A 13,623-nucleotide genomic window follows, 5' to 3' on the forward strand; every position below is an offset into this window, starting at 1 on the left:
ACCTACATTTTTATCTCTTCAGACAGCCATTAACCATTTTGTAACAATCCTATGCTTTTCCTGTCTTTAATGTTAGTTCTTGATTGTTTGACTTCGCTAATTGTCCAACTAGATGAGTATTCTTAGATTAAAAAACCCAAACCAGGAAAACATTGCACTTAATGGTTGAGAAGAGTCACCAGGTGTCTGTGTCCTTCCTTGCAGCACTGGAAGAAATATGACATCCATGAGAAGCAATCCAAAGAAGAAACGGATTCTGTAGTGCTGATAGAAAACCTGAAGAAAGTGTCTCAGTGATGGGGATAATTGATTTCTTTTTTCTTTCAATGTGACCCTGTGCAGATGCATTGCATTCTCCATTTGTTATCCGAGGACTTGTTAAATAGAAACGGAAACTACTAGACCCTTGAAAAACAGTCAGCTCTTGAGAGCCATAGGTTTTGATGCCAGTCTTGCACTGACAAATCCAAATAGATGGAGCTCTTCAAGAAGAAAACGGAGTCCTTCTTGTCCTTGTTGAATCTTAAAAGCAGACATCCTTTGCCAAGTCTCCAAACTAGAGGACAAAGAAAAGGGGCAATGACCATGGATTCATCTTATTAAGAGTTGTGACAGCTTCCTAAGGAATCTCTGCTTGCTCTGTATTCTTTGTGTGGAATAACATCAAGAAATTTTACTTGTGAGGAACCTCATTTGGGGTGTGTACACTAATGCTGAACTTGATTCCCAGAGAACAGTTAGCAAACAAACCTGATACAATCTGCTGCCTATTGTTTGGGAACTGCTGAGTAATGTTTGTGGCTATTAAAATGCACTATCATTATCCACTTCAATAGCGTTTTCCTCTGCTTTGAAATTCCCAGAAATCATCTTGGCAATGGTGATGACATGTACAAAAAAAGCAGGGGCAACTTCTCCACCAAGGCTGTCTTATGTCATTGCAGGGTTTTTTAGGATAGTGGAGGCAGAATGACCTAGTATTAGAGTTGGAATCAAGAAATCTAAAAGATGTTTGCTCCCCTTAATTTCTGCTACTCAAATCAAGTATTGACTATGTATCTAACTTGTACTACACCTTCAAGTATGAGGGATGGGACCCCACTCCTGGGTTTACATAAATTTGGGACTCCATATTTCTTAGTACTTTCTTTATCTCCAGACTTTTGAACTTCCTGTCTCCTGTTCTTATTCCCTGCTATGCCTACTCCCCCATCCTCTTTCATGTAGCCTTTTGACTTGCAGTGGAACTCAGGATACAGGGAATAATTTGCATCTCAGGTAAAAGATGAGTATTCTAAACAACAATGACTAATTCATACAGATTTTGCCACTTCCCTGTGAGCCTGCAATTATTTGAGGTTTTTGAGCAATTGGTGTTTCTTTGTGTGTTCTCTAATAGAGATAATGTCTTTTCTTCGCTTAGAAATTAGGCTCTATTTGCTCAAGGGGAAAAAAAAAAGATTTGTGTCTGTTTTTCTTTGTTTGCAAAATAGGACTTAGGGTGGCTATTTTCCATGCTGTAAATGGTTCTGTCCATTCTGTGTTTTATTGAGAGGGAGCCAAGTGGGACTCCAACTATGTACTCAATTTTTGCATATGTTAGGTTTCCATTTTGTCCCATTTCCACAATATATGCATATGTATATTCCCCCCTATTCTGACTACTTCCTGCAAATTTAAAACATTGAGAGGTACCCTACTTCTCTTTCTCATACCTACAGATCACTGAAGAACTGTATATAACAAATTTTTCAGGCATTTACCAGTTCATATTAATAAAATGATGCTACTTGCATCTCTTGTTTTTAAGCAGGTTGGGAACCTTGCTTCTGTGGTCGTAGTGGTAGTGGAGGAGCACTGTGCCCTGTCATTTCAGGACATGGGGGTCCATGGTGTGATTGATGCACAGGTGTCTCCTCCTGGTGCTTTCATTTGGTTGTCAGATTGCAGCTGGGCTCCGGGCATCCTAGGTGTTCAGTTTCCTCTACTAGTCACTTGAAAGAATACTTGGCTTTTTGTAGAAGAGGGAAATCACTCCTACCCAGGTTTTCACAAATCTGGGAAGGAAAGCACCTAAATGCATTGCACAGGGCCACTTTTACTGCTGGCCTATTTGATGGTGATGAAGAGGATGCCTTGAAATGCCTGGAGACCACCATTATGAGAGTTACGCAGCATGGGAACAAGAACATCATATTTTACTTCCATTCTCCTCTTTCAGCAGTGCAAGAGCAGAGGGGAAAGAGGATAGTACATTATAGGAATTCCTTTGTTTTAATGGACAAAAGTAATCTCCAGGACTTAGGAACTCTTAAAGACATCAGTACATTGCTTATCGGAAACTTGTAGGTTCGTATATTATTTTGACTAAGGTATATGGATTGCTTTCACCTACACATATAAGTAAACCCAGTGTGAGGAGGACCATCCCTTTTCTTTCATTCAGATAACCTTTTTTCTGAATCTGGGTGTTGAAGGGATACATGAAATAATGTTAATGTTTTTAATAATGTCTGCTACTAGGAGTCTTTCTGTTTAACTTCTTATAAGAAAGTAAAATAAATATTGTCTTTTTGTATGTCACCTAAATGCTTTCTTTTGATCTTATTTTTGGGAAAGTATTGTGGGGAGTGGGTGGTAGAGAAAATTACAGTTGAAATAATAAACATTATAAAGATAATTCCAAGGCAGCTACTTTGTCTTAACAAACATATATTACAGTTTCCCTGTTGTTTGGTTGTGTCAGCTTTCTGAAGAGGACATATATATACAATCAGTTTCCTGTTAGGGCAGCCATTCCAGGAATCATCTAAAGAGACTGAAGGATATGACAAATTGTTATTGCAAAAATTAATGGTGGTCCAGCAAGATGCCTCACCAGGTAAAGATGCTTGATGCCAAACCTGATGACCTGAGTTTGAGCCCCAAGACCCACATGGTAGAAGGAGGAACCGACTCCCTTGAGTTATTCTCTTATCTCCATACATACACTGCACCACACATACAGCTACATACATGCACTCGTACACAAATAAAAAGCTACCTAAAATGAATGGAAACAGATATGATCTTTTGTAGTATCAAGCAGGAAATAGAACACAGGGCACTTACTGTCATCATAGACATGATGTGCACATGATACACACAGCTATCATTGCCTTTGTCATGGGAGACCCCTAGTTATATTATTAATATTAGCTTACATGTGAGACTAAGAAAACTATTTTTGTCAATAGCTGTCCTCGTAAGATCTATCTAGCTACTTATAGCTTCATAGTTTCTTTTTCCAACTTTTATTTTTGTGTGTTGTATGTGTATGTACATGTTCATGTATGTCTGTATGCTTAGGGCGTGGGTGCACTTGTGTGCATGTGTATATGGAGGTTCTACTCCTTAGTTGTTGAGAAAAGATCTCTCATTGAATCTGGAGCTCCCCAATTGGGCAAGACCAACTAGGCAATGAGCTGCAGAGATCCTTCTGTCTCTGCCTCCTCATTGCTGGGGTTAGAGGTGTGTGACACCACTCTTCTAGCTTTTTAACATGAGGGCTGGTGATGTGAAGTTGAGATTGTAAATCTAGATGAGATCTGTGGAAAACATAACTTCCTGTAGCCACAAACATGGTCACCTCATCTCAAGGAGACAGAAGCCAGAATGATCTATGCATGTCTGCTTTTCAGGTTGTTTGCTGTTTCATCATTACCATGGACTGCTCTTTGAAAAGTGCAACATCATGTTTACATGAATTGTGTTACTAGGCTTTGGTTTCATTTTGCTTTGTTTTTATTTTTTGGATATTTTTTTTATAAGATGGGGTCTTGTTATGTAACCCAGTGTGGCTTGAACTTGCTACATAGCCCAGCCTTGTATATAGCTCACAATCCTCCTGCCTCAGCCTCCCAAGTGCTGAGACTACTGACATGCAGCATGTCAGACTCTTTACTGAAGTATTAGCACTTTGAGAAGAAAATAAGGAAATTTATTTGGCCTGGAGAGACAGCTCAGCATGTAAAATAAAGCTGCTTGCAGACCTGAAGACCTGAGTTCTGTTTCCAGAGCCCAATCAAAGGTGGAAGGAGAAAACTGGCTCCATAAAATTGTTCTGTGACTGCCACACACATTCTGTAGTATGCATATCTATATACATATCACACACATGCACACACACCAACAATAATAAAATTAATAAACCCTTTTATTTCAGAAATGTTTTTCTTCCACACTTATGATTAGATAAAACAATCTTCACACACACACATACACACACACACACACACACACACACACACACACACACGTACATACACATATGTACATATCAACTAAAATCTTTGAATGCTTTAGTTTCATTAAGGGAGAAATTTAATTGATGTTGACATGCTAGATATATTTTTAACATCAACCCTTAAGATGATTTTTTCCTAAAGTTTCTCTGGCCTCTAATCATCTTTCCCAGTGGTTGCATCTTCAGCAACAGGAAACTATCTCACTGCTAGTTTTCAACATTTGTTAGGTATACTAGTAAATGAAAAGGGAAAATCAATAGTTTCTACTTTGTATTAAGTTACTAATACATGTGCTATTTCCCTGATTACCTATACCATGAGATTGGCTGCATTCCATGAATTTTACAAATGTAGACATTGGAGATACTGGCTGATTGAGTTCTGTAAAACCATACAGCTATGTAGTCATGAGGAAGAAGTGGAAAACAGGTCCACCTGACTTTTAATGTTTGTCCCTAAGAAACAGCTACTAAAAGAAGAGATACTTTCTTTCACATTATTGCTAAATTGCTTATTAACAGTAAGACTTTGAGAATTCAAATCACTCCATTGTAAAGTGATCATTTGCAACATCTTGAGATTCATTGTGCAATCATTTATCAGTGTGCCAGGTAGGGTGTGTTAAATAAAAGGAATTTGGAAGTGAATAATGTTTGGCTCTGTAGTCCAAAGTTGATTAGTCAAGGGGAGGCTACTTTTTATAAGATAAAATAAGATGAATTAATTTTTTTGGAGTTCCAAAGGATGCTGGGCAAGTACCTCGCCCTGTCTGGATCTGCTTCTTCTCTGAGGGGCTGGTGTTTTCATCTGTAAAATTAAGAGGTTGGATTACATTTACTATATTAATTCTGACACACAATAGGGAATAATATAATTTTGGCCTTATAAATCAAGAAAACATGTTTATCATCATTTACTCTTGTTTGCTATACGCAGTAAATGCCAAAAGCAACCAGAGGAGCAGGTCCTTTAATGGAATGTGAAGAACTAAGGAATTGATACCTTGGAGGAGCTCTGTTGTTCATCCAACTCAGGATTTTTCACTGGGGCCCAGCCAAGGTTGTGACTAACAAATATTTCTTAAAGCTTTCAGATGATTTTAGAGCATATTTCTTTGAAGCACAAAAATGGACTATATAATACACATTGCTTGCATAATGACTTGATTTGACATATTATCTAAAATAGTCTATTTGAATTCAGAAATAGAAAATTTGGTAGTGGAGCTTAAGTTTTTAATTTGTTTGGACAATGCTGGGGATTGAACCCATGGCTTCACACATGCTAGGCAAGTAAGTGTTCGACCACTAGGCTACATCTCTAGCTAGCTTAATTTTTTTTTAATTTGAACAAAATAATTCATGCATGCACAAATCCTATAAACTCAAGGAATATTATAGAGCTTGCTATGGTCTATATTGTTAGTATTCCTCAAAGGTACATGTGGCTTGGTCACCATCATAGTATCATCAGGATGTGATGGAAACCTTTTAGGAGCTAGGGCCTAGCTGGAAGCCTTTGGGTTATTGAGGGCTACTTCATGGCATTTCAAAGGGAGCAATAAGGAAGACCACAGTCCCTTCCTCCTTTTCTCATCTATACGCTTCTACCATGATGTGCCACCATAAGCCTGAAGTAATAGGGTCAGCTGTTCATGAACTGAACTTTCTATGAGCCCAAATAAGCTTTTCTCTTTATAAGTTACCTTAGGCATTTGTTATAATAACAGAAATCTGACTAACTCAAGACCTAACACAAGGCTCATGATGTAGAAACAGCCATTCCTCTGCCCTACCCCTTTACTCCTGATTTCCACTTTCCATACCCCATCCCTGGAACCCATGACTGTGTAACTGTACATGAAAGACATTTATGGATGTGATTAAGGCCACAGGCTTTAGAATAGAGAGGATTTTCCTGGGATAAATTATTGAGTTCAGCCTAGTGATATAAATGCTTACTTAGTGTACATGAGTTCTGGGTTCAATCCTCAGTGCTAGAAAAAAATGGGGGTCCAATCTTGAGCTCTCAAAAGTGAGAATTTGCCGGGTGGTGGTGGCACATGCCTTTAATCCCAGCACGCGGGAGGCAGAGGCAGGCGAATCTCTATGAGTTCAAGGCCAGCCTGAGCTACCAAGTAAGTTCCAGAAAAGGCGCAAAGCTACACAGAGAAACCCTGTCTTGAAAAACAAAAACAAAAACAAAACAAAACAAAACAAAACAAAAGTGAGAATTCGCCTTCCTGGAAGCAGAAGACCCAAAGTACTGTTGCCAGCATGAGGATGGAAGGGTCCATGTAGAAAGGGTGGGATGGAACTGATTACTGCCAATAACTTGAACAAACCAGGAAGCAGCTTCTCCCCAAGAGTCCACACAGAGGAACGAAGCCTGGCAGATACCATGCTTTGGGTCTCATAGGACTCTGGACAGAGAATTCAGCCACACAATGTTGAATTTCTGACCAACGGAAGTGTGAGCTCATAAATTTTTGTTGGTTTAAATAGCTTTAAAAACATTTTTAGTTCCTTCTTTTGGTATATGGTATAATTACTGTGGAATAACACAGTAATTAATGCTACTTCATATTTTTTTAGAGATTTATTATAAACTTGTTATGTAAGATAAGGAATTTGCATTTTTTCTTGAATGCTACAGATTGAACTCACGGCTAAATGTTAGTACTCTTTCTCTCTCTCTGTTTCTCTGTCTGTCTGTCTGTCTCTCTTTCTGTCTTCCTCTGTTTCTCACACACATGCACACACACACACATTTCCACAAGTATAAAATTTTTAATGACAATATTGATGACTTACACTATATAATGTAAGTACTACTCACAGTAACAATGCATGTAAAGTGCAATTCATTATATTTCTATTTTGTTCTTCCCAAATCACCTCTTTTTTTTAATTTATTTTTCTCTGTACCATTAATTTTCTGACAAAACCATAAAATTCTACATAGTATGGTCAAACAGATTAAGTAATTCCTGAGTTCCATTTATTTTTCTTGGAGAATGCTCTCTTGGAGTTTGCTCACTTCTGATTCATTCTGGAATGGTTATTTTCTAGGCTTGCCACCAAGCTGTCACCTTGGGAATTCCTCTCCTGCATTAGCATTCATTCTGTAGACCCCAGTTTCTTTTGATTTAACCTCTAGCCTTGCCAGACCACACCCTTTGTTAATTTCCTTAGAAAGATGTCATCATCAGAGGTGATTTTTATTTGATTATTTTTCTAACAGTGTGCTCTTCTAGAGGTGATTTTAATAAAACCTTTCTGTGTCTGAATATATCCTTACATATGATTAAGTTTCTGCTAGGCAAATAAGTCTTCATTGGAAACAATCTCCTCTCAGGATGTGGAAAGCATTCTTCAAATTGCACATATTCTTCCACTGTGTTCTTGCTTCTAAAATAGAATCAGCCCTCCACGATTTCCAACTTCCGGCATGTAATTGTTTTTCTCTTCAAGACTGTCTTTTGGTCCATAGTGTCTTATAATCTAATAATATGCCTCAGTGCAAATCTTTCATCTAGTAAGATGGGATTTTCTGAGCATCATTCAGTGTAAGAACTAGCTCTTCATTTGTTGCACATCGTGTTATTTCTCACCTGTATCCCCTCTTCTATTGTCTGTTTCTAGAACTCCAATTAGTTAGCTATTGAATGTACTGGACTGATTTCCCTGATTTCCTACCTTCCACATTTTCTATTTATTTTTGGCTTTTGATTTTAGTTTCTGAGAAATCACCTTAATGTGGTTTGAGCCTCAATCTTTATTTGTATAATTTTGTTTGTTTGTTTTTTGAGACAGGGTTTCTCTGCATAGCTTTGGGGCCTATCCTGGATCTCGCTGTGTAGACCAGGCTGGCCTCAAACTCAGAGATCCGCCTGGCTCTGACTCCTGAGTGCTGGGATTAAAGGTGTGTGCCACCGCCGCCTAGCCCTTATTGGTACAATTTGACAAAAGGTTCTACATCCTAGGGTTGTTGTTGGGTTCAAAATGACACGTAGAGAGTGAGTGCTTAGTATGGTGAACTGCCATCAGCAGTGCTTAGGAGCCAGTTCCTGGTCTCTTGATACATGAACACGACAATCCGGCATCATACTATAGTATTGTCTTCCTTTATGGTACTGAATTTGTAATGACAGTTTTCAATTGCATTGCTTTTAGAAAACTTGAATAGCATAAATCAAATTACCATTATTAGCTCTGTTTCTAAAAACTCTTGAAATCATTTTTTTTAAATTCTTTTCTTTCTTCCCAACCTTCCCTCACCCTTGAGATATAGATATGAACTGGAAAATAGATGTAGGTGCTCTTCGATATAAAAAAAAAATGAGTCGTTTGGAGTGCAAATGCATCAATTTTTCAGGATGAGACAACAGTGTAAACCTTTAATATGTGAAAGTTGCCATATACTCTGTGATAGAGCCAGTACCTGGGGTGCCAAAGAGGCTAAAAAGCAGCTCACAAGCCTCAAGACTCAGAGGAGACCTCAGTTTAGTATAAACGTGGTCCTGCCTGTGTTTAGGGGCCCTTTGAGACCAGAATTGAAATCGGAGAAAAACAAGGTGCAAAATTTAGTCTTGCTACTTCATTCATTCATTCGAATGACATGGGCACCAACTAATCAGATTGGATTCCAGTTCCAATTCCTTGGTATGCATATCTCAGTGTTGGATGCAGCAGCTGTTTATTGGGGTGTGGATATAGCCCAATGATCAAGCTCTTACCTAGTGTGTATACATTCCTGGATTCAATCCCCAGCACCACTCAGAAGCAGATATTTATTGCCTATTGTGTACCAAATCTTTGCTAGGCACTGCATGATGCTGGGCATTATTTCATTTCCTCTGAGATTTCCTCACCTGTGATAAGCAGAGTGGAAAACAGGAGCCCCTACAGGTCCAATAGTCACAATAAACCAAATGGCTTTTGATTATTTTTAGGAAAGTAATGGAAGCAGCTAATGGAAAAATTGCAGATGACCTAAGACTCATAGATTTCAAAATGTGGAGGGAAAAAAAAGACCAATTTCACATGTTATTGTTTGACATAAGAACTAATAGAAGGGTGAATTCTACATGATTTAACCCATCACACTGCCAGAGACACTAGAGACAGGGCAAAGATTGCTCCAATCAAAAGTTGAGTTTGGGACTGGAGTGTTGGCTCAGTTGGTAAAATGCTTGCCATGAAATCATGAGGACCTGAGTTTGATTCCAGAATTCACAAGCATAAGAGTTTGATCTCAAGAATCCACATAAAAAGGCTGGGCATGTTGGTGGTGCACATTTGTAATCTCAGTGCTGGGGAAGCAGAGACAAGTGGATCTCTGGGGCTCACTGGCCGTCCAGCCTAGCTTGCTTGGAGTGTTCTAGACTAGTGAGAAACTCTGTCTCAATTACAAGGTAGGCAACTGCCAAAGAATTGACAGTCAAGGTTGTTCTTTGAACCCCACATGCACGTGCAACTCCCATGTTTTCCGTCACACATGAGCATACACACAGATAAGGTGGAATAAGGGACACACTCAAGCTGCACGTCAGTGATGCCCCCACCAGTGTCCATGTACACATACACAGACACATACTACTTTCTTTTAGCATCCTTTCTCCAGCTGCTGCCACCCCAAAGCCTCTTGTTGATTGGCTAACAGTAGATCCATAACTCTTGCTAGATTTTATAATCTATGCTTTCCCTAATTGCCTCATTTCCTGTTCTTTCATTATCTGCCTCCTCATAATGTGTAAGCTCAGTTCATTCTTGTATCAAAAAAGACAAAAGAAAATTGTGGGTTACCATTCTTGGATAAGATTCATCTTGTAAGCAGCTTCCCCTGCTACCACTTCCATGGGGGATGTTTAAGCATCTTTTCTTTGGGAAAATGGAAATATATATATGTAGAGATTTTATTACAATACCTGACCATGTACTTAGTACCCAGTGTCAATAACTATCAATATGTTTTATCTTGCATCATATTTACCTTCATCTATTGTCTATTCCCTCACAGAATGAGATAGTTTGAGACAAATCCCAGTCATCATATACTGTCATCTGCAAATACTTCAATGCATATCTCTATAAAGTAACATTGTTATTAAAGAAAAACACATAAACTTGTAGCAGTTTATCCCACCTGTAACCTCATATACTTGGCAGGCTGAAGGGAGAGGATCACTTGAGCCCAGGAGTTTGGAACCAGCCTGAGCAACATAGACTTTTTGTAAATGCGGAAGTGAGTAACCAAATAAAAATATGTATGTATACCTTCAGTATCATTATAACACTTCTTAAAAATAACAAAAATTCTTACCATTGACAAATATTATGTTAGTGTTCACATTTTTCCAATTGTCTCATGAATGTTTTTCCTACAATTTTCTTAAATCAAGGTCATGCTGGCTTAAAAATACTAATACTTTATGATTTGCAAAGGCAAGAATTTGAGGGAAGTAATTATTTGGCTTTGAAAATCATACTATGTCAGCATCTAGTAATGAATATGACCCTCTCAGCACAAAGTCACTCCCTTTTATCCTTCCAAATGGTTTAATTTCAGGAATTCTTCACCAACACAATAAGACAGCTGTGGAAGTGGGAAAGAAGTGAAAAACCTAAGTATGGCTTTGAAATTTTGAATTTTCTACATACTAAAGACACAGTCTTAAACAAACAAACAGACCTGGGCTGTGGGTATATCTCTGGAGCATGTGTTTAGTGTGTGTGAGACCCCGGGTTCTACCCCCAGCATCAAAACTAAAACCAAGACAAAATGACTCATCCACACAAATCTCCGCCCATACACACAAATGCCAACAAATGGAAGCAGAGAACACATCTGTTTTTTATCATCACCCCCCATAGGGTAAGGATCAACCTAAGTATGTTGGACATGTGATAGTGAAGGATAGCACTTTGGCATGAATTAATTAAGACTAAAGAGTTGCAGCCTTTTAACAAATATTTTGAAATGCATAAAAAAACTTGAAACAAAGTAGAAAAAGAGATTTATGAAGTGGACTATTAGGTTGTCAAGAATGACATATAGTTATGAGAGCACATCTTAAATATGCTGGATTTACACTTGATAATGAAGTTTGCAGTAAGTCGCTGCCCTGAATGCAGCTGAGAAGTACTAATTAAAACTTCATGACTATCACCAGCAAGGTATGCAGATATACCAATGAGAAAACACACAGTCAAGTTGAATGTTGGAGTCTGGAGTCACATCCCTGCTGCTAGAGTCTGCTCTATTCCATTTGCTTTTTATGCATTCATTCAAGAAGCCCTTAAATGAGTATGGACTGTATACAAAATGTTCTGGTAGAGTCTAAGTTATAGGGCATATGTTTTGTACTATAGTTGTTTCAAGTCCAAAGTACGATGACATCTATTTTAAATAATAGACTAGTTCTGCCAGAATACTTTTTTTGAGAAGGGTTTTGAGAGTGTGCTCAGACTCAGTAGGAATCCAGCTAAAATGTATGAATGATGTGTTTTTCTGTGGATACAGGAAAGAATACACACACACACACACACACACACACACACACACACACACACATATATGAAAAACTACAAGAGATAACATGAATTAAAACTATGAAAAGAGGAGGGTGGAAATAAGTGTGGTGTACAAGTAACAAGTAATACAAAGAATTATGTGGCTGTTGGGACCAGAAAAAAGACTTAGAAAGTGGTCTTTGGGGAGGAGCTAGTTAAAAATGCACCATAATGCACTAGAATCATTTGAACAGATATATGAAAGGAGGTCATTGCTGTTTTCAAAAGGAAGAGTTTGTGCAAAGGCCTGGGCTCTGTTGGCAGTATAGACTTAAAGGGAAGATGGTGAAGATATACAGATAAAGTAGGACATTCGAAAAGAGGTGATGAGGATCTGCCTTGTGCCTGGCATAGTAGAGGAGGAGATAGTTTAGAAATGGTGTCTTTGACTTCTAGTGATGTGATAGAACACTCTGACCAAAAGAAACTTGGGGAGTAAAGGGTTCATTTTAGCTTACATATCCCCTTTACAGTCCATCATGAAAGGAAGTCAGGGAAGGAACCTGATGCAGGAACTGATACAGAGGCCATATGGAGGTGTGCTGCTTACTGGCTTGCTCCTCATTCTCACCATGCTTTTTCATAGAACCCAGGGCCATCAGCCCAGGGATGGCACCACCCACAATAGAATGGGTCCTCCTACACCAATCAGTAATTAAGATGTACCATAGGCTTGCCCACAGGCCAATCTCGTGGGGCCGTTTTCTCAACTGAGGTTCCCTCTTCCAAAATGTCAACTTGTGTCAAGTAGACATTAAAACTAGCCAGCACAGATGGTTTCTTCAGGACTTAATGCACAGAAAGTATGTGCTCAAAATAATAGAACAGGATCTGGAGGCACACACTTGGGATCACAGCTCTCTGGAGGATGAGTCAGGAGGGCTGCATGTTAGAAGCCAATCTGGGCTACATATCGAGACTCTATCTCAAAAAATGTAGCTATAAAAATCACAGACTTGAGTTGGGGAGTGGATGAGAACTCTGAATTTGATTTTGGATTTTGGACATGTGGGTTGTGGAGTCCTAGAGAGAACCATCAGGCCATGATTCCCAACTCCGTTCAGACACTCAGAGATGGCTGTGAGAGGAGAAGCTTCAGAAGTAAGGGGCAACTAGCTCATGTTTTCTCTGGCATGTGGAATCTAGATTTTAGGGTGAATGTGTGGAGTGTGGAATAGAACAAGAGAGGCGAGGAAGAGGAGGACAAGAGGGAGTGATAGAATTGTGTGATGTGAAGGCAGAAAGGGGGGACTATTTGAGGTGAGGAGGAGAAATAGCAATGGGCAGAGGTAAGTATGAGAACAAATTATAAGTATTTTATATGAATTAATATATACATATAATGTACTCTATTACTTTGTATGAAGATAAAAGTGTGTGTATGTGTGTGTGTGGGGGGGGGTTGAGTAAAGGTACTTGCTGACAAACTGGACAACCTTGAGTTCAATCTCCAGGATCCACTTGTTGGAAGGAGAGAACAATTCCCGAAAGTTGTCCTCTGACATCGGCAGGCACACCATGGCACCTGCTTACCCCTTCCCAGGATAAATAAATAAACATTGAAAAGAAAAAGAGGGTCATGGGAGGTATTCCCCAGAGAAAGATTAAGGAAGCCACTAGAGAATTCACTTTGCATGTCTTCTAGCTCAGGGCCAGGAAACCCCAAACCCAAGCTTGCTGTACAGTCTGGGGTGGGAAGTGGGACAGTGAGGCACTTAGCAGGCACTTGCTGCTCAAGAGTGACACACTACTGCCACCTGGGG

General features: G+C 39.1%; 1 protein-coding gene across 1 annotated transcript in view; it reads left to right on the forward strand.

Annotated features, from left to right (window-relative positions):
* Il13ra1 (interleukin 13 receptor subunit alpha 1) overlaps positions 1–2,631 on the forward strand; it is a 62,553-nt gene extending 59,922 nt beyond the window's left edge. Inside the window, exon 11 of the mRNA XM_036174575.1 lies at positions 205–2,631. Within this exon, the coding sequence (XP_036030468.1) occupies positions 205–297 (93 nt within the window). The 3' untranslated portion in view covers positions 298–2,631. The remainder of the gene's footprint in view (positions 1–204) is intronic.
* The last annotated feature ends 10,992 nt before the right edge of the window (positions 2,632–13,623 follow it).

This window comes from Onychomys torridus, chromosome X (assembly GCF_903995425.1).
Source record: "Onychomys torridus chromosome X, mOncTor1.1, whole genome shotgun sequence".
NCBI lineage: Eukaryota > Metazoa > Chordata > Mammalia > Rodentia > Cricetidae > Onychomys > Onychomys torridus.